The sequence below is a fragment of the Trachurus trachurus genome (genome assembly GCF_905171665.1).
Source record: "Trachurus trachurus genome assembly, chromosome: 14".
Taxonomy (NCBI): Eukaryota; Metazoa; Chordata; class Actinopteri; order Carangiformes; family Carangidae; genus Trachurus; species Trachurus trachurus.
This window is the reverse complement of record NC_139903.1, coordinates 19,771,719-19,792,916: the sequence shown is the minus strand read 5'-3', so window position 1 is coordinate 19,792,916 and position 21,198 is coordinate 19,771,719. Positions and strand designations below refer to the sequence as shown.

The following is a 21,198-nucleotide window of genomic DNA, read 5'->3' as shown; positions in this document are numbered from 1 at the left end:
CTTTAACTTTCAATGGAGACCAGGTAACGGTACTCAGAAGGCTGAAGAACAGTAGCACCCTTGTTTGGAGGAATTATTTTGGGGAATGTGAAAATAAAATAAAATAATAATAATAAAAAAGACTGTAACAGGTTAGACATACACATGTATATGTATATACTTATACTATGTTTATATGAACAGTATGTCATGTAGGCCACAATTGTCTCCTGTGTTCCTCTCAGAAATGTGTTTTTATTTAGTGATGGCACGTCTAGTCAGGAGGAAACAAAAATCACAAACTAACTCACTGTTCCCTTTGTTTTCAAATCCGATGCTAAGCTAAGCTAAGCTTAACATTTAAAGGAATAATTTCTTGCTAAATGCTGGTGATAAAATATCTGACACGTTGCTGGTGTTCATAAAAAGTAAAAAGGCCTCATGCTCATGAGTAATAAAAGGTGTGATGAGTGTCCTCAGACCCAGTGCCCCTCTCTGTGTGGCACATCAGCATCACGATCTGAGTAGGAGTAGTAAACATAGTAATAACTCTTTACCTCTGCCCTGAGCCTCTGGCAGAGGCGTCTGGCTATCATGCCCCTGGTGTAGGCCTGGAGGGTCAACACAGCACGTAGACGCCGCCAAAATGCCTGCCGGATGAGGAAACCACGGCAACGGGCTTGGATGAGAGTCACACGAAGGCGAGTGAGACGGTAGCTTCTGTAGTGCTTCCTCGACTTGTAGACGGCCTGGAGGCGCACGAAGCCGGACTGCATCTGGAGGAGAGGAAGGAGTGTTAGAGGTGGAGTGTTCATGATCAGCGCAGCTACAGTAATAGCAAACAAATATTGAGATTTAGGACATCAAAGGCTTTTAGATATAAAGAGAAATATTATAATGCATCTGACAATTAACAGCTGTTAAAGTTTCCTGAGTTCAGACCTCACGAAATCCAGTGGGCCTGTGTCTCCACGAGTGGGTCCCTGTTTTTCCTGATAAACTGTGTCACAATATTTCACTAATCTGTATTTGGTGGTAACATGTTAAAGGGATAGTTCAACATTTTGGCAAATTGGCTTTATTGCCATAATCCCTGTAGATTGAGGAGTAGGTTCGTTACCTTTAATTGTCGGTGCAAGATATTTTTAGAACGGCGGAGCAGAGCCGCGAGCTGCTAAAAGAGCTACGCTACAGAGGCTAATGGGATTTCTTGGTTTCAGGTCACAACTTGTCCACAAGAGTGTTTTGGAGTTGTTGGATTGTGTATTTGTAGAGTTTGATGAGGGAAACCAAGAAATCCCATGAGCCTCCGTAGCCTAGCTCTGAGCAGCTCGCGGCTCTGCTCCACCGTTCTAAAAATAGCTCTGCACCAACCAATTACTGTAAAGGTAACAAGGCCTATCCTAAACTATAGGATTATGGCAGTGGGCCAAAAGTTGAACTATTCCCTTTAAGATATGCAGCAAAGGCAGAGAAAGAGAAGACATGGTAAACATGGATGTAAACACCTCTTGAAGAGTGTTTTACTATCCACCTGTGTAAAGGACTCACAATTTGGTAATTCTTTCTGCAGCGATATCCCCTCCAGACCTTTTGGATAAAGATCACAGCCCTCTTCATTTTGAGGAAGTAGGTCCTGAAAAGAGTGATGAGACGAGAAAAGTGATTCGATTTCAACCAGAATGAAAAGAAACCCCACACCTGAGCTCTCCCTTTAGAGTTGGGAAAGGTTCATTCATTAAATACATAACATATAGATATTTATTCTAGGCAGTTACACTAAAAAAAAAACAATGAAACAAAGGTTCTTTTGGAGCCCAAAGTCCAGTAAGATTGTGTTTCTTATTTTGTTTGTACAAAATAAATATAATGAGACCCTTCAAGACTTCACAGTCTCTGTCTGTATGTCCAGCTTCTGTCCTAGAAAGTTTCTGACCTCTCTCTGAGTCCACGCACAGCCTTCTGGATGAGGATGACCTTGTCAGTGATGGCCTTGTCTCTCTCGATTTCCAGCTGCATGTCATGGTGGTCCTGATCAAAAAACACACAGCAGCCAGTAAAATGAAAGTGTAACTCCACTGATCTACTTTCATCAACGTCAGGATGTTCGATGTACAACCTTCAGGAAAATCTTGGTCTTCCCGATCTGCCAGTCGTCGTGTTTGCCCAGCCGGGCCAGGACTATATGCTGGCTGGTCCCTCGCAGGTCCTCCTGGATGGAGACAGAGCTATGTGTAAGTCACCACTCCCACACCCAGATCAGATCAGATCCTGGGAGATTTTTAGTACTATTGAAGTGATTAACTGATTTTAATACCACAAATACAATTCTCCTTTGCCTTATTTGTTTTCAGGTGGTAGCAGAAAAGTACAAAATTCTGACATTTAATGATGATACTGACAGCTCATGTAAACAGGTCTAACCAGGACCAAAGGAGGAGACGGAGTATATGATAACGTCTTTTGAATCACTTCTAAAATTCATTTTATAGACCTGCTTTAATCTACTGTAGTCTAACTTAATTCACCTGACTATCACAGCTTTGATTTGTTGGTAAAAAATACGTGTAAACTGCACTTTTAAAACATCTATACAGATCTATTATCATCATGTGTGGCAGGTGTCAGTGGTTGTGGTGTTGACCTGTTTGTGAGCAGGTTTGATGCCCGGCATGAGGACTCTGTAACGATCCACAAACTCAGCAAAAGTGTATCTGATGGGATAACCGGCCCGTCTGATCCGGATGGTCTCCATCATGCCGGAATAACGCAGCTGACGAATACACAGCTCTCTGTCAAATAACTGAGTGGAAAACAGACGGAAAATACACATGTGGCATTAAAACTAGAGGTCAAAGAAAACCCAACAGCACAGCCTGAATGAGAGGAGCAGGAAATCTGACTAGACTTTAATGTAAAAAGCAGATTCATGTGAATGGAATTTAAATTAAAAAGTAAGTGAGTTTGGAGAAAGGAATTATTAGTTTAGAAAAGACATCCTGTAAACAGAAACACACGTCATTAGAGGTGTATAAAAACATTCAGACAACTTTCACTCACCATGGCCTTTTTGAACTCATTGGGTTTTACACAGCGAACGAAGAACGGCTGACACACACTGAGAGTCCTCATCAGCATCTCTAGGGAACGTTTGAACTGACTGCTCAGAGTGGGAGAGCGCTTCCTCGTCTCTACACCCTGCGAACAAACACAAACACACACATGAATATTTCAGGTGTAATAAATTTATGACACCACTGAAAATCTGACTTCATTAGTTGACATACAGCTGTATCTTTTACTATTAATATTCTGTGATTGTGTCTGTTGATGCTTCTCAGTGACTTCATCAATGGTTTGGTCTGTAAATATCAGAGGATACATATTCAAATGTCTTATTTGAGAAGCTTGAAGTCTGTGAAAGTTCCCTATAACGGCCACTCGTAACTTCCGACCCGTGAACTCGTACCAGATCGAACTGGTATGACTTCACAGGAAGGAAAAACACAAAGTACGAGTTTCTTTGAACGCACCATGAGTTAGCAGCCCCCGCCCTTGTCAGGCATCAATTGGTCCTCGTGCTACGTCACCACATTCACGCGCATCCCTTGGCTGCACACACAGCCCTTCATGCCGTTCTCTCTCCTCATTGGATAACACTTGTATCCCACAAGGAAAATTTTCTCCTCGGGTTACAGCAGAGCAGAGTGACGGAGAGACTCGTGTTTAGGCTGAAATACTTCATGTAAGTGATTGCTGACGGAAAATAGGACTATTTAGGACTTATATTAACAAAAACATTCCACTGATATCTGCTTTGAACTAGATTCTGATTGAATCAAGTGATTCATCAATGAAAAAATTACTTTTTATTCCACGTTGAAGAATCTCCAGATTTATTTTGCCAAAGCAGTATTTAATGTGCAATGTGACAATGAGCTTGTTCCATATTGCTCTTTGTTATTATCTCTCTTGTTCATTCGACAACAAATCTCCAGGATGTGCTATCGCTGCTGGTTTTCGATGGCTAATAAATTGTCAACTATCATTTTTATATAATAGCCTCACAGCAGCTTATATGTATACATTTACAGATATTCTATGAATTAACCTTATGATTGCCCTCATGTAAATATTTGACATGTTTCAGTGTGAACAGGTTTTTGAAATTACAGTCTGATAAATAAAGAACAACACAAAAGCAACGATGCACTTAATGCACAATAAAACACAATATATAAAAAACACAACACAATTAGATCTGAAAACTAAAAACACAACATACTATAATATGAGGCAGGGGCTTCAAACTGGTGTTGCCTCAGCAAGCACCTTTACAATGAGACTGATGGTTTTTGTCTGTCATAGATAGATCCAATAACAATGACAAAAGCTTTGTCACTCGTTACCTGGTCCAGATAAACACATGACTACCACTACACACAACAGACAAAAGTAACAGAAACACAAGACAAAATCTCTGACACATCTTCCTTGTTTCAGTAAAGACTAGTAAAAAATGACAGAACTTCCTGTTTCAAGACGAGAGGAGTTTCTTGAAACTCCAATGTTTCTCCTCACATAAAGGTAAGGACTAAGGAGAAGTGTGTGTCAGAGAGTTTGCTCATTAAATCGTCACTATAACTTCAATCAAATCAACACAATGCTTCCTTTGGTCTCTGCTACAACCTGTGGAGTAAAGAGGAGAGCTTAAAGGAGAGGGGGTGCACCACAGCATCAATGTTTGGATTCTTATTCTATTCAATCACACACACACACACACGGGGTTTGACTGAGCACGTGTTGCTAAAGGCCGTTGGTTACCTTGGGAGCAGGGGTGCTGGGCTGCTGATAGCCGCACAGAAACTGATGTCAGAGGAAAAGATGGAGGAGAGAGAAGAGACAGCAGAATGAGAGGAGGAGGGGTCTGCCATTAGTAAAAGCCAGCACTGTGAGGAGAGAAGCTAAAGGGAGGCAAAAGTCACCAATGGCATTATGACCTGAGAACAGCAACAAAAAGGAGGTGAAAAATATTAGTTCACCGTTACAGATCAAGTTCATGTTTGAGAGGTGTGAACAGCTTCCTCTGGCTCTCACCATGGCCACGTCAGCCTGGAAGATCTGCTTGATGAACTTGTTCTTGGACGAGTGGACGAGCTGGATGATGTCCGTGTGGAGGCTGTCCCGGTTTTTCTCCAGGAACCCTGAGGGGAGGAAGGTACGGAGGGAGAGAAACTGTGAGCGGCTTCACAGCAGAAGTTCACAGGGCTTCAGACTATGAGAAAATATGAGACTTGTTTTGCCAGTGCTTGATCATGATTTATTAGGCTGTTATGTGTTGTATGTTTCATCAATATTTGTAGATTTCTGTTCAACTTTAGCTACATAAAGTGGTGGAAAAATGCGGCTGGAGCTCAATGAGCTCATCTCCCTCAATATCATAATCTCCAGGTAAAGTGAGTAGTCTGAGTAGCACACACTCGTCTCAAATATCATCCATTTGACACTCAATTAAATCTTTATACATTTCGTTTAGTTTAAGATTTGTCAAGTAGGATCAGAGAAAGAGTTGAGACCCCAGGGCTTTGCCCCCGCAGAGACTGAACACTCGAACCGCCTAGAGCATGCAGTGGACTCAAAAACGCCTAAAGGTAGAAATATGATTTTAAGTGTGTAATGAAACAGAATGTAGTGTAATGACAAGAATAGATTAATGTAAAATGAATTGTGAAATTAAATGTGAATTATGAAATGGTTAGTGCACTTTAGAAAGTTCGTGCCCTGAGGAAATAGGGAAGCTGACCGGGTCAAGTATCGCCACCTAAGGAGGGGGGTTTCTGAGCTAATGGAAAAGTACCTGTCTTACCCAACCATAGGAGACGATAGACAAATAAGGTTAAAACTGTATCAGAGAGATGATTGGTAACCTTAGACTGGGTGTAGAATGGTGTGATGTGACAAATAAGGTTATGAAAATATATAAGAGTGAATGATTGGTAATCTTTGAAACTGGGAGTGGAAACGAGCGAAGTGCTGTACAAAAAGGGAGAGTTCGGGACTTCCCGCAGAGTTCGCAGGGGAAAACCTGTGAGGGTGCATCTGAGAATCAAGCCTAAAGAGGACAACACCGAAAGAAGGAGAATTCCGAAACACCGGAGCTACGAGAGACCGAGCGACGAAAGACCTTCCTCGGCCCATCGCACCTTAAGGACCCCGTTGGATTACAAATTCTGAGTACTTATGATTATTTGCACTGCTGATTATATCCTTGCCAAATAGCCTGCAATAAAGCTATAGCATTCTAAAAAGAATTGATGACTATTTCACAGTTATTTTATCGTTTCTTCATGAGAGTAGAGTAAAAAGTTAAGTTCTGCTTGCCTAACATCATAGAGGTTCTAACAGGTTATCTCAATTATTGTATCCACTTTAATGATAATAAAACAGACCCTTAGAGCAAGCAATTCCAAGCTCTTAAATTTAACCTAGCGATTCACCAAAAGCCAAGATCACTAAGAGGAAAGCTGCCGTGAACGGGTGCGGCCGCCGGCCGGTGGTAGCTCACAGTCACTTTAGCTACTCTGCTGTGAGTTTAGTGCTGGGGGAAGCAGGGTAGACAGCAACCAAGGGCTCACACCGGGATCTGACAGATTGCTGACAAGGCAGAGAAACTGTATGAAACTGCAGGTGAAACTGAACTAACCTCTGGTCTCATAATGCACCACACCAGCGAAGTGTTGGATACCAAACTGGGTTTCGTAGCTGTTTTTAGGAGGGATGTAGTAGGAGTTGAGCTTGTGCTGTGAGTTGAGCTTGTAGAGCATCGTCGAGTCAGTTCCCTGATGAAGGACAAAGAAGCAGGAATCAATTATACAGCAAAGCTTCAAGGTTTAATTAAACCTGTCAACGTCTCTCTGATCCTGAACCATGCTCCCGTTTCATGAGATCCTTTCTTGTATGTGATACCTTAGGGAACTTGCTCTCCTCATCGATGAGGGAGATGATGTTCATGGGTTTGTTAGCGATCATGTCCAGCGCGTCCTGGTTGTCGGTGAACTCGATGTGCTGCCAGCTGATGTCCTCCAAGTTGTACTCCTCCTGCTCCAGTTTGAAGACGTGACGAACAAAGAACTGCTGCAGGTTTTCGTTGGCAAAATTGATGCACAGCTGCTCAAAGCTGCAATGGAAACATCAGAAAAGGTCAGAAAAATACGAATAAGAAAAAACAGATCCAACTCAAACCACAGAGGATGAACGACCTGTTGACGATGAAGTTCTCGAAGCCAAAGATGTCCAGCAGCCCAATCGACCTGCGTATGATGTTGCTCTCACAGGACGGTGGCCTGAATATAGCAGCATTAATCTTATCCACGATCCAGACAAACAGCCTGCCGTAGATCCCCTGGAAGACGAAACATCAAGTCAAAACAAATACAAACTTTTCATCTTTTGCTTTTTTTTGTCACTTTAGTTTTTATTGAGGATTTTTCCTTTATACAGATGTAAAACCAAAGTTTATACCGGTAAATACAAAAACAAATATAAACAATCTGTCCATATTCCCATTTTCTTTTACTCAATCAAGTCTTGTGCTTTGTTGTTGTTTGGTCTTAAATATTGTCTATCTCATCCATTTCTCTTCAAACTGAGCTTCGTGTAGTCTTATGCGGTGCATAATTTTTTCCATGATGTAGATTTCCTCTACAATCTGTGTCCATTGATTCATATTTTTTTTACCAAGTATCTGTCCTTGGCTTGTATATTTTCTTCACATACAGTAAATTACTCAAATACAGACTGTACAAGACATACTGTAGGAATCTAATAACCAAGTATTTTCAACAATGTATTGTTTACCACCTCACTTTGACAAACATCAGACATCTTCATGGAGACCTAGAGCATTTCTGCAAACCACTGCTCTTACTAATCTCCTCATCTTTTATGATAAATGTACTGTAAGTTACTAATACTGTAGTTCAATGGTTCTGATGATCATGTAATTCACAAGGAAAATCTGAAAAAATAAAAATGATTTGCAGACCCCAGTTTGTGAACCACAGATTTAAACAAACAATTCATCTCAAACTTTTCTGATCGCCAAATAAGAATTGAAATCATACACAGAGCTGATGAAGCAGATGAGCTCCGTATCCGAGTCTTAATAAAATGTGTTTTGCTTTAAAACCCTGTTGATTACCTTATGGTAATTAATTTAAAGGAAAGTTCAGCACCTTGACAAAGGCGTCCCGCACATCCAGGCCTTGCTCCACACTGAGAGGTGTGGCCACACTCTCCCCACGAGTGATCAGGGTTCTCGTGGTCAAACAGCCCATCACATCCTTAGGCTCCACCTGCAGGAAACAATAAGCAGCTTCAGAGAAATGTACTGACAATGTAAAGCAGCTTCATCAGACAACTCCTGCATCTTCTATCAGTCATCAGTACAGCTGGGATACACACTAACTTAGTCTCAGACCCACACATCCACACACACACACACACACCTCCATGAGTGCAGCAGCAGTGACCAGGTCAGGAGACCTGACGACCACACAGGCGTCCAGGTTGTCGTACGTACGAGCTGTGGATGAGAATGATCATTATTTTCTTCAGTGAAACACTGTTCACACCTCACAATATTACACAGTCCAGTACCAACTATGACCTGTACTGTGATATCAGACAACACACTAAAACCTAAACGTCTGTGCTGAGCGACGTACCCTCGAATCGCAGGTTCCCCATGTGCAGGATGGCAGCCAGCAGCTTGGAAATTTCCCAGTTCTCCGTCTCGGTGAACATCAGGACCTTCATGGCTGATTGGATGCTAGAGTAATCGTTCAGGTCGTCCCGACCGTAACACGATGTGCAGTTACCCTGGAGGGTTAAACCTGAGGTTATTATTTTCATCAGCCGAGCTACAGGACCTTCGTCAGCTGGTAAACTGTAAACATGATGGTCTGAGTACATAAGCACTGGTCTGTCGTCAGCCTCATAGACTCACCATGGTGAGGTAGGCATAGTCCGTGGCCAGGCCCAGACCCAGCTTGGCTTTCATCTCTGGAGGCATCCCCTTCAATATGCAGTAGAAAACATGATAGTTTCTCTCATCTGGAGCCTGCAGGACAAAAGACAAGAACATCAAACACCAGCATGTTAATATTAGTAAATGGAAGAAGGACTCACATTATGCTATATCATTGTGTGTATAAACAACACTTAATTATTTGGCAACACTTAGAAAAATCTAAGTTTTTAATAAATTCATTATAATACTCAATAATGTAGTTGTAAATAGATGGAAGAGTATATGAATGCATTTATCGGGCTGGTGCATGAACAGATAACATATCACCATAAAACACAGTTATAACATATAATGTGTTATGATTGTTGCAGACAAAAAAGGAAGTGGAGTAAACTATGAGCCAGTATCTCACCTGTCGACACACTCGAGACTTTTCCAGCAGGTACTGCTCGATCTTGGCTCCTTCGATTGCTCCTCTCTTGTTGAAGTGGATGTCGATGTATTTCCCAAAGCGACTGGAGTTGTCATTACGGATCGTCTTGGCGTTGCCGAAGGCTGAATGGATTTGCAAAACCACACACATACAGCTTTTCAACACAAGAGTGTAACTATGAAGTGATATAATGTTCGTATGGGGATGTGACACACACGGATTAGTTTTGACATCATCTTAACGCTGGACAACAGCTGTCTGACCTTCGAGGATTGGCGTGGCCTCCAGCACCTGCTGCTCGATCCAGGAGTGTTGGCCGCTGATGGCTGCCAGGAACTGCAGGATCAGCTTGGTGCTCTCCGTCTTTCCAGCTCCAGACTCCCCACTGTCACACAGACAGAACCGTTAAACACCACACAACACAAACACACTGTCTTACTTCTGTCTCTCTGGTTTTGACCAACAGAAAAAGATTTAGCAGTAAGTTTAATTTTGGTGTGGGATTCTCATGTGTAATAGTAAACTGTACATCCACACACAAACACACGCACAGATACTTACCTGATGATGCAGCACTGGTCCTTGTTGTTCCGCTGCATGTTGAAGTAACAGTTGTCTGCGATGGCGAATATGTGCGGCGGCATCTCACCGATCTTCTTGTTGGTGTAGAGGCGGATCTGGTCTGGAGTGTAGATGGGCAGCAGCTGGTAGGGGTTGACTGCCACCAGGATCGAACCTGTGTAAGTCTGAAAGAGCCCAAGAACAGAGCAGCAGATGTTTCAAACTGTGAGGAGACAAATGCAGGAATTTACTGCCTTTTATTTTAGAGACACAATATCTCACGTCTCAGATTTTCCAAATCTCATAATAAGACAGTTGTTACTGTATATAGTTGTTACTGTATTCTCGTGCAGCATTTGTGTATTTCTAGTTTAAAGTAAACCTTATTGTTTAATTTTATAAATCAGTTTTACACTGTATATTTCTAATTTCACCCATTAGAACCTTTATTGCGCCAAGTGACTCAATGGCATGCTCACCCTGGATCAACCAAATCAACTTGTAATGCTCCTGTTATAAAATAAAACACTCTAAAAAATATGTTATACAAATACTGTAAGCAAAAATATGCTACTAGGCTACTGATTAGTAATGAAATTAGTCGTTTAATCTGTAACAAACAGAAAGAATATTTGCTACAAATAAAATTCATCGATCCTCCCATTCAATGTAGCAGAAATTCCTCATCAGGTCATAATACAATACTCCCCCTTTTATTATTAGACAGCAAGAATTAATCATGAGCAGGATTGCAACTACTCATTATTATCTAACTCATAAATCCATAGTGAACTGTGAAAACTATGAAATCACAAGTTTCCAAAAACAAATAACATTTAATTACTGAAAAACAGATGAAAACCCACAGATTTTCAGTTTCTCGTCACAAAAGAGTGATCTCAGTCACAGTGTGTGGTGGGGACATCCTGTTATTTATAGTAACACGTAAACTCTGCTGCAGGGTAATGAACGCACAAGTAAACAGCTTAACCTGGGTAAGACCTTGTTTGTGCTGTGGTCAGTGGTTGCTTCCTGCACTTTAACATAGACGCTGAAGAAAAAGCTTTAACTGATTTTTGCAGATGATAAACAACAATAAATAATGACAAAGAGATACTTGCATATATAACACATTCATTGTAGCGGATCAGCAGGTTGCGGAGGATCCCGGCTTCATTGAGGTCACCCAGCCGGATCATGTCCTGCACCCCGTGAATGGAGGTCGGGTGCATGGGCTTGATGTTGGTGGCATTCTGAGGGGAGATCCAGTGTTCCTGTGAGGAGGAGGGGAGAGGGAGGAAGGCAGAGGGGCCGTGACCTGAAGGTTTGGAAGATCAAGTGTGTCTAGAAGGTTCTGCTTCAAGTAAACAGGAGTCAACCTTAACAACACCTCATTGCATCAAATGATGTATTGTGTGGTATCTACAGGGTTGTACCTAGTGTGAATAGACAATAAGAGAACACATTTTGTCCCTGTTCTGCTTGACTTACTCGGCCTTCATCGTCCAGAACATGGATCTGTCCAGAATCGCACAGTTTGACCACGGCTCCCACAGGGACGTCAAACTCGCGACCAGTTTTATGGTCCAACCACACATGGTCCCCCTGGATTATAAAATTACAGATCTGGTTACAGATGGATAATACTACTAATAATACATTAAAACAATTTATAATAATACAATAACATTAAAAAGAAAGACAGATTTGTACTCAGGATCATCAGGTATTTGCCAAACATTGAAAAGATAAAGGGAAAATAAAAACGGTGCACCTTACGTGCCTGTGATTATTTTGTTATGCATGTTGATGTAATGTCAAAGTTACATCACACACCAAGAGCTGTTTCCCCACTTTCCTTTCCTTTGCCAACTCTCTGAATGAGGGGATTTAGTCTGAAAAAGGCTTAAAACAGACCCACAGCCTGCACAGAGGATGATGTAACCTCTGACCCTCAAGCTTGATGTTGTTTGGGCTGGTACATAAGATTGAGTGCAGTTTAATTTAGTGGGCTGCAGCTGAAATCCTGATTTTATCTTTTAAGTGTCATTTAGCTGCAGTCCATGCCTGCAGTATGTGGACACTGTTGCAGATAATGTCCCGCTGAAAGCACATAAAAAATATATTTCAAAAAAAAAAATAGTGGAAATGACTGGGTTTCGTAGCTGTTTTTAGGAGGGATGTAGTAGGAGTTGAGCTTGTGCTGTGAGTTGAGCTTGTAGAGCATCGTCGAGTCAGAAAAAAAAAAAAAACAGGCTGAATTACATTACACAAGACAACAAGTTCAGTTTAGACTGGATTTGCACAGTTTATAGTTTAATTTCAAACAAAGCTTTATTGGGTTGATCAAATGAACCTTTGGCAAAAGAACAAACTTGAGTGAGGCAGAACAGTTTAAAATTTAGATTTCATATTTAAATCTCAACCCAACACATTCAACTTTAATTTGACTATTTCCTTCCAGATAAACAGATTCAGGAGATGGATCAAATGCCCCCCAAGGAATATTTCAAATGGAAAACTTGAAAATAAACATGAATTCCGTGGCTGTGATTATCATCACTGTACCCACTCTTATTACTTGCTGTGACGCGCTGTGATTTTATTTTGTGACCATTTTATTCTCATAACTTACTTGTAACCTCACATGTTTGAAATCTATGAATGTCAAACTTCCCGCTCTATTACAGTCTGACTTGTTAGCTTTAACACTGAGGTGACTCACTTCATAAAGTTGTTGGCAGTGTTTAAACAGTCATGTCAACACAAGCACTAGCGAGCTACTGCTATGAGTTAACTGCTGGTTGTGGTTAACCTGATCGTTATCAGTCTCTTTCTATTAAACATTCGCGATCGGATTACCGATCACCTTAAAATCTGTCACTCGTTGTTAATACTCAAATGTCTGTGGCTGAGAGAAGTTACTGTGTGCAGCCTGTGCAGTGCAGTCCAGCCTCCCACCTTGTTCATTGCGCATGTGTACAGGCTAACAAAACAAAACAAAACAAAACAAACATGGCAGCAATGTGTTTAATAAAACTTGGCAATGTAGCCAACTATGATCAGTTTTGGTGGCAATAAAATTACTGAAATACAACTGAATAAAATAAAATGGCAGCAGAAGTCAGAAGGTCACTGAAATTATAAGCGTTGTGTCAGTAGATGTAAAGATATTTTATAGAATAAGTTTAAACTTTTTATGCAGCCCAATGAAAAGAAAACACTTATGTTTGCTACTACAACTGATCCTGTGGAAAACATAAACGGCCTCAGCAAATTTCATGATGATCCATCAAACAAGTCTGGAGCAAATTGGTCTAATTAGTTGTAAATGCTTGTAACAAAATTGAGACATGGATAAAAAGTCTTGAACATGGTCTTTTGCTTGTGTTTGAAACAACTCTGCGACTTATACTATATAATACTGTCACATTTTGTCTGTTGTCTGCAGTTTGTTTAGAGACTAAACATGACTGAAGCTGCTGGTAAATCTCTTCATAACAGAAACCACTGCAGCTCGAAGCTCAGCGTTCATCCCTACAGTCTAGACTGTGACCTTAAGGATGCTATTTTTGCTTCCGTTTAACAACATCCAGATGTCTTCCACTGAATGAGATTCATAGCTGAGTCTCTGAGCTGAGACCGTCTGAGTCGTGCCCTGCAGGACTCTGGGGAGAAAGAGGCACCAGAATCTCGTTATTGACAAGAAACTATTGATGGCCTGATAGGAGGTAACCATGGCTGACTGAGTGAGGAGACCAGCCGGCTGCTGCTATATTTAGCAAGCTGCAACATGGCAACCTTATATTTCACTTGGTTTTTACTCTATATTGTACTTTTCAATGCCAATAAACATCATTTTTGTTTTCATTCACACTCTATATTAATTCGATTGCGTTGAGGTCGTGCAGAAAGTTCAAAACATAGTGAGAAATGACTGTGGGTGAACTGACCCGTAACAATATACTATATCACATTTACTTTTATCTGCAGCATATGATTTTGCTGTTGCAACAATCTCATGTATTCATCAAGTGGTATCTTATCTTGTACTGATATTATAATTGCCTTCTGCTTATCTGGATTGTAAGGAGACCTATTATGAACAGTGTCACCTACACGGGGGAAATAATGAGTTTGACAACAACAAGACAGAAGGTAGTGAGGAGAATGTGAATGAAAGAAATACTGAGTAACCTTCTGCCCTCCTTCAACAGCCATTAACCAGATGCGTTAAATTCTCCAAATGTTGCTAGGTGAATGTTTGATTACTGTCAATCAACTTACGTGGTGTACATACTGTACAGCAGGCCTGAGTGGGAAGAATTGCTGTTTCATCATTTCCCTGTCATCTATTGATCATGAACTGGAGATCATCCTGGGATCTGCAGCTTTAGCCTCAGTCTGTTAGCATTGTTTTGAGTCTGTGTCATCGTATTCAAGATCCTTTTACTGGATTTTCATTCCAAAACAAATCAGCTACAATAGATACATTCTACATACATACAAATAGTAAACAGGAGACCGTTTTCAGCCAAAATACAGAGTTTTAGCATTAGCATTAGCCAATGCCATGTTCCTACAGCTGATTTGGTCATTTCAGTGCAGAAACCTGCTTTTGTTTACTATTGTGTACAATTACAATCAACTTCACAAAGAGGGAACGAGGCCCAATTCAGAACCTCAGATCAAAAGAACGAGATGAAACCAGCTAACTGAGCTGGTGTGGACCCTTTTCCACCTAACGTGAACCTACCTGCTGCAGAATGACCATGGTTCAGCCTTGGGTTGGATCCAGGACATCAGAAGTCACCAAGTGTGGCCTCTGCAAAGGAGACAAGTCACAGATGTCACAACCGAGAGGTTAAACAACAGAAAACATGGTTTTGTACTGAACTGACCGCAGTCTAGACTGTGTGCCACCAAGTGTCCTACTATGTGTTCAGACTGTTAAAGCAATTAATAAGGATTGATAAACATTAAGATTAAGATGTGCTTTCTGTACTTCAGCAGTGTATTGCATTCATAAAGGAACAAAGAATTTATACCTTTCCTAGTAATCATGTGTAAAGTCTAGTAAAATGTCATTGTCTCTAACTCAGTTGGATAATGAAGGTGATATCGTCCTTAATCTGCTTCTGCTTGCAGAGCAGTTAAATCGGTACGGGTCGGGATGCTTCATTTGAAATGCATCCAAGTCGACTTGGTGGTGTCACAACAAACTGTCTGGTTATTACTGATCCTCCTAGATCCTCCAGGTGTACAGCTGAGGCTACTTCTCTCGTAATTACAAGATCCTGATCTCATGATTACAAGATAAAGATCTCATGATTACAAGATCAGGAACTCATAATCAAAAAACAATTTCAGAAAAAAAAACTACACAAGGTGTCTATTTTCTTCTTTCATCAATGCGATTTCTTCTGTACTAGAATAAATTGATTTGTCAATGCTAGATTAATTGCTGGATATTTTGATTACAGATGAATTGCTATAAAGAGTTTTCATGCCAAAATTGCCAGTTAATCATTTTATATAAACTTTAAAAGCTTCGAAGAGCTACACAGTCACAAATATAGACTTACTATTGTTCAACATGTTGTGGTGAAGGAGGGGACTTGGGGGGATTTGTTTACTGTTGGTAGTTTAATGACTCATAGTCTCAGATTAGCTGTCAGCTAAAAGGCCAATTTCCTCCCAAAACAACGTGGTCATTCAAATTTCTTGCACACTTCCCACAGCAGGGCCAGAGCAGAGACATTGGAGACCAGTGGGGGAAGGGAGGTTATGGGTAGAGGTACAGTAGAGGTAGAGCGTGGGTGAGGGGGTTAAAGGGTCTGCTGGAGGCTGTCAAGGGCTTACTTGGATTCCTGGGGCTAATCCCAACGCTTTAGTACGAGGCATAGTTGGTTCAGTTATGACAGCTGAATCATTCTCCCCCCTCTGAGCCGTCTTTCTTTTGTTACCCTCATTCATAAGATAATCTGTGTGAACTGTAGCAGCAATCAGACGAAGAATGACAAGTAATGTCGTACAGTACCATGGTCACATTTAATAGTTGTTAACAATGTGCACTGGGGGGGGGGTTGAAGGTGTTACTGCAGTAAATACAGAAAAATGCTTATAGTATGACAACCAACCTCTGGAGCACTGCTAATTAACACAATCCAATTCGAAGCTGTGATCAAATCATATATATTGATTTTAAGACGCAACCTTTTTCCTCTGCTGATATAAACATTAGCAACATAACTGGCTTGAAAACTGCTAGCCCAGACCGTATGGGTGATGAAGACAGAGGGGTGGGGGCCGGGCTGCCGGCTAAGTGTATTAATGACCCATTAGTGGTCCATTAAGCAGATTAACGTTTCAGTAATCAAAAAGAGTCTGTATTAAAGACAGATCGTATATAGGGGCAGGGAACCTTTTGGGGAGCAGCAGCAGTGCAGATACGCAGCATCTGCAGTTCACCTCCAGCCAAGTTCATCCATATGCAGCTCAACTCTAGTCTCTCATGTTCAGCTTATGCCAGGACAGAGCCTCTTATCCAGAACCGCAGGGTGCCAATCTGGTAACAGTCCCAAACACCAGGCCTATAGATCTGCACGTCACAACACAGAACACACCACAAGCCTGAATGTCTGGTGGAGTTTTCACAATTCATTTCTTGCTGTCGGAGTGCAATGTTTTATAGGCCGATAATGACAGAGCAGCTAGAGAAATAAAATAACATTTCACTGGAGCAACAGATTGCCAAATTTAAGATTCCTGATTAATCCTTTGTTCACGATAAAATGTCACAGTTAGGGGTCTCAACCTTATGTGCAGCCACATGATTTGCAATCAGAGATTTATGCATTGAAAACACAGATTTTGTCGTAGTTGAAATCTCAGCTCTGTGAGTTTGGCTGGAGGCTGATGGAAATGTCAAGTTATTTGGTTGCAAATAAAAGAACTCAACAAATTCAAGTTTCGACTGAGAAGTCAGCGGGATTACTGGGATGTAGGTATTACAATTCATCCTGAGGGGAACTATGATTGTTTGCATCAGCTGTCATGGTAATCCATTTTGTAGATGCTGAGATATTTCACATAGTTTAGATTATTTACATTAAAAGATCATGGTGATGCTACAAGAATCAGTCAGGGGTCACCAAAACTAGAAGACGTGTACATTTGTACTAAATATGTTTATATTTTAGTGCAGTCAACCGTCATTGGTCCTAGATTGACTGAAAACATGGAAATCGATGAGAAAAGGTTGAGAAACCGTGACATTTTGTAGTAGTTTCATTAAAACAGCTCATATTTGGATGATTTTATGGTTCATTGTTTGTCATATTTTCATTTTCCGAGGTCCTAGATAACGTCAGAGTATTTTAATTACAATGCGAGGTCAGTATTTATTCTCAGACTCAATTATCTGTCCTTTGTTTTGGACAGATTTTCAACTGTGACCAGAACAACAAAGACATGACGGGTCAAATCTTTCCGAATAAAATGATACAGTATGCTTTGTTAGACCTCAGAGTCCCCCCCCCCCCCCCCCCCCCTCCAAAAAACCAGCCTCTGTCACTGCAGCTTGTGAAACCCTGCGTCCACCTGGTCAGAGATTTTCATGTAAGGGCCAGCAGCAATCTCACTAAACCCTCAGCTGCTAATCTGTGTGTGAGTGTGAGTGTGTGCGTGTGCGTGTGTGAGGACTATAATGCTGCTCTAACAAGCGTGTGTACTGTACTGTACATGCATCAGTTCTGACTCACATGGCAGGGATTCAGATTCACATTCAGACCCAGATCCAGATCCAGATCCATGCTTCCATGGCTTCACCGGTTCTGTGGTTTATCATGTAAAAAACACAAGTGCATTCATTAACAATATTACCATTGTTAATGCAGAGTTTAGTGTTGGAAAGTTGACAAAAATCATGTACTTACAGTAGGTACAGCCCTTTTTATATTTCTATTTGATGCAATTTCATATTAAAATATTGTACCTATTTTTTGGTTTTATCTGTGACCCAAGCCAAACTAGCTTTGCCTGTGCATTGTTTCCTGTAATGGCTGTAGCTTCATATTTAACAGTCAGAGCAGCATCAACCTTTTTATCTAACTCTTGATGTGGATTTTCACAATCTAACTTGAGAGGGTTTAATGTGAGGAAACAAAATCAACATTTAATGGACTGAGGTGGAGCAGAATTATCACTGAGACTGAACCGGTGCTTTGTTTAAAGCTAATTCTCCTCATTTTCCTGAGCTCAGCTGCAGCGTGCACAGTGAGGCCCAAACCAAACTAAGACATGTGTCACAACACTTTTAGCTTTTCGATGTGAACAGTGTCGCTTATGCTCAAACCACTTAAAGACAATGTAAGTAGTAGTAGGTACTTCACATATTCTCAGTTGTTACACTGTGTGATCCAAGTATTTAGATTTTGAACCTTGGAAACAGCAGTTCAGCCAAATCCTTTTCCCCCCCTACGTTTTCAGAGGAAAGCTCAGTAAAAAGCTGTTAGATAATTTAGAGAAGAAATAATGAGCCAATTAAAAAGTAATTAAACCATTTAGATAAGTTGATTTTGCAGGTAAAATGTGATGTTCTCTGATGTTAGCTTATACAATAAGAGGTTTTTGCTGCTTTACATTGTTCTAATTCACTGTAAACTGAACAAAACAAGACATAACAGTCTTTTGGATATTTCATAGCTGGTCATACCATTACATAAGTCCTTAGAGATTCAGCAGTTCACTCTGATGAAAATAACCATTAGCTTGAGCTCTGATTCAGTTAAGATTGTTTTGTCTTCTTCTGATCCAAATACTTTCTTTTATGCATCATCATTTTTCACTGTCTTCCCATCCTCCTGCTTTCTGCCTCGTATGTTATTGATATTCACAAGCAAGAATTGTGTTACTCTCATTCCTATGAACTGATTTAATTCTTGAAATATTGTCACATCTGGTAACAGAAATGATTGCTATTGGAATCTAAATTGGAAATTAAAAAACATTAAAAAGCAATCAGACTTTGTGCAACAAACACACAAACACACACACTAAAGCAACTGTATTTACTTGAAGGGACATAATGGCTCCTTTAAGTGCTGGCACAGGACGAAGTGAGCAGTAAGAGGCTTTGGCCTAAAGCTACAGCGGAGCAGCAGCACTGTGGCCTGGTCGCAGGCTAAGCCCTGTGCCTTGACCCACGTTCACCCGTTCACCTGCCCCACTTACCTCTCAACACATTTTTCTTGGAGTCCCCTCTCTTCCTTCTGCTTCACTTGTCTTTTTATCGTCCTTGTGCTCTGTGGGAAGGCGTGAGGTGGCCCACAGTTTAAAAGATGGAACAGAAGAAGCTGAAGGATGAAGTATTTCTCTCTGGTCCTGTCTTTGTCTGTCAGTCCATTTAATATATCTTTTCCTCGGCCTCCACCTGTTGCTCTGTTCTGTCGTGGTCCCAGCCTCCTCTTCCTGGTTGAGTATTGCTTTTTTGTGGCCCAGTTACAGTTTGATGTCTGGGTCAGTGACGGGGCTCTCCAGACTTTCTCGCTGCGTCTCATTCATGGCTGCTGATCCTGATTAGCCAGGAGGTGGAGCCTGTTGGTGGCAGATACAGAGACCAGCTGGGAGGTGAGGGAGGTGACCCAGGTCATGATTTCCAAGTCATTTAAAAGGGTCAATTCATGAAGAAAAAAAACTTTAAAGACAAAAACATTTTTTTTGCACTTACTGGTTTTCACTGGAATGTCTTGACAACAATCACATAGATTGATGTGAAGTTATTTTCATTCTTTTAGTTATTGCAAAATGGCAATATAGACGGCAACTGAGTGCTCAGAATAATTTATACTGGCAGTTCAAAAGTCCCATATTGTATAAAGATAGAGCTTCTCTGATTAGTATAAAGCAGCTCTAGGTTCTTTAATAATACTATGAAAGTATCAAAGCCTCAGTTAAAAGAAAATGCAAACAGCCTGTATTCAGGAACAGAGCCTTAAGACCGGCTGTCAGGACTTCCTGTAACTTTGTTATATCACTCCAAAACAAGTCATCAAGCCCCGCCTACCTGGACCCACTATTAATTACTTGCTGGATTTGATTTCTCTGAGTGTATTACCTGAAATTTGCTCTATTTCTATGGAATAACTCAGAAAATAGTCAGCCAATCAAGAGAGGCTCAGAGTTTCCTCTCTTCTCACAAGGTTCATTTTTATTTTATTTTTTAACCTTCTACTCCACCTTCATGCTTATTTCCAGACAATGACAACAAACTCTGTCGGAGTAGTTTTTGTTCTTTTATTTCAAAGTCATGCCACAAGTTGACATTAAATACAAAAGAAAAAATAATAATTTCAGATCGTAGCTATAAAATAACCACAGTGTAACCGAGAACCAAACTCAATGAACACACGCATTGAAAAAGAAAAAGAAGGGGAAAGCTCACGCTGAAAGTAACACACAGACAAGCACACGGTACAGAACATACAGCACAGCTCTCTGATACTTAGCTATCAGTAAACATACCAGTTTGGAACGCAAGGTAAAGTGGATATATAAAATTAACAAGGTTATAAAATACTGATAAAAGATACTTGTTATAAAGACCATAGCATCTTCTAGAAGTGTCACCATGCAGTAGGTATTCCAGTCTCCAGTTAATAAACATCAGCAGAAAAATACAAGAAGAATCACAAGCTCATTCCTCGAGCGGACAAGACTCCATCTTGGATAAAAATGTCAGAGTCAAATTTTGATACAGTCTACGTGATGCTGTCATTGAGATAAACGTAATACCTGGTGTACTCTCTTGGGGACTCCATCACTAACGACACGTGCAGCAGTATGCAAGTGGACAAGGCTATAAGATCAGCAGGCAAGCGAACCTCAGCTGCGACCATGTAATCATTCTGTAAAAAAGCGATAAAGAAAAAAAAGAAGGAAAAAAAAGCCTCTTAAATTATCTAAAAACAAATTTACTTGAAGACTGTCTGGAGTTCCACTTGTTCTCAGTTCTGTTTTTCCACCTTATTCCTAATTCTATGATACCTTGTGTGAGTTATGGACGTGACTCATGGTCAGAGGTGTCCACCATATTCTTAGGGTTTGAGGGAATAATTGATGTTGGGATAAGTGGGATAATGAGGCCAAGAAGATTGAAGATGGATAAATACAGTCATGTCACTACTGTAAGTAC

General features: G+C 40.7%; 1 protein-coding gene across 1 annotated transcript in view; it reads right to left on the bottom strand.

Moving 5' to 3' along the window:
- The window catches only part of LOC310997646 (unconventional myosin-VIIa-like), a gene marked incomplete at its 5' end in the record, with an annotated part of 32,044 nt that extends 17,266 nt beyond the window's left edge, over positions 1–14,778 (bottom strand). The window contains 20 exons of the mRNA XM_083987423.1: positions 537–755; positions 1,531–1,615; positions 1,916–2,010; positions 2,099–2,191; positions 2,624–2,782; positions 3,040–3,177; positions 5,077–5,183; positions 6,683–6,818; positions 6,946–7,156; positions 7,239–7,381; positions 8,214–8,333; positions 8,487–8,563; positions 8,706–8,859; positions 8,987–9,100; positions 9,423–9,565; positions 9,707–9,828; positions 10,005–10,189; positions 11,126–11,278; positions 11,496–11,609; positions 14,761–14,778. Of these exons, the coding sequence (XP_083843549.1) occupies positions 537–755; positions 1,531–1,615; positions 1,916–2,010; positions 2,099–2,191; positions 2,624–2,782; positions 3,040–3,177; positions 5,077–5,183; positions 6,683–6,818; positions 6,946–7,156; positions 7,239–7,381; positions 8,214–8,333; positions 8,487–8,563; positions 8,706–8,859; positions 8,987–9,100; positions 9,423–9,565; positions 9,707–9,828; positions 10,005–10,189; positions 11,126–11,278; positions 11,496–11,609; positions 14,761–14,778 (2,586 nt within the window). The remainder of the gene's footprint in view (positions 1–536; positions 756–1,530; positions 1,616–1,915; positions 2,011–2,098; positions 2,192–2,623; positions 2,783–3,039; positions 3,178–5,076; positions 5,184–6,682; positions 6,819–6,945; positions 7,157–7,238; positions 7,382–8,213; positions 8,334–8,486; positions 8,564–8,705; positions 8,860–8,986; positions 9,101–9,422; positions 9,566–9,706; positions 9,829–10,004; positions 10,190–11,125; positions 11,279–11,495; positions 11,610–14,760) is intronic.
- Between the last annotated feature and the right edge of the window lie 6,420 nt (positions 14,779–21,198).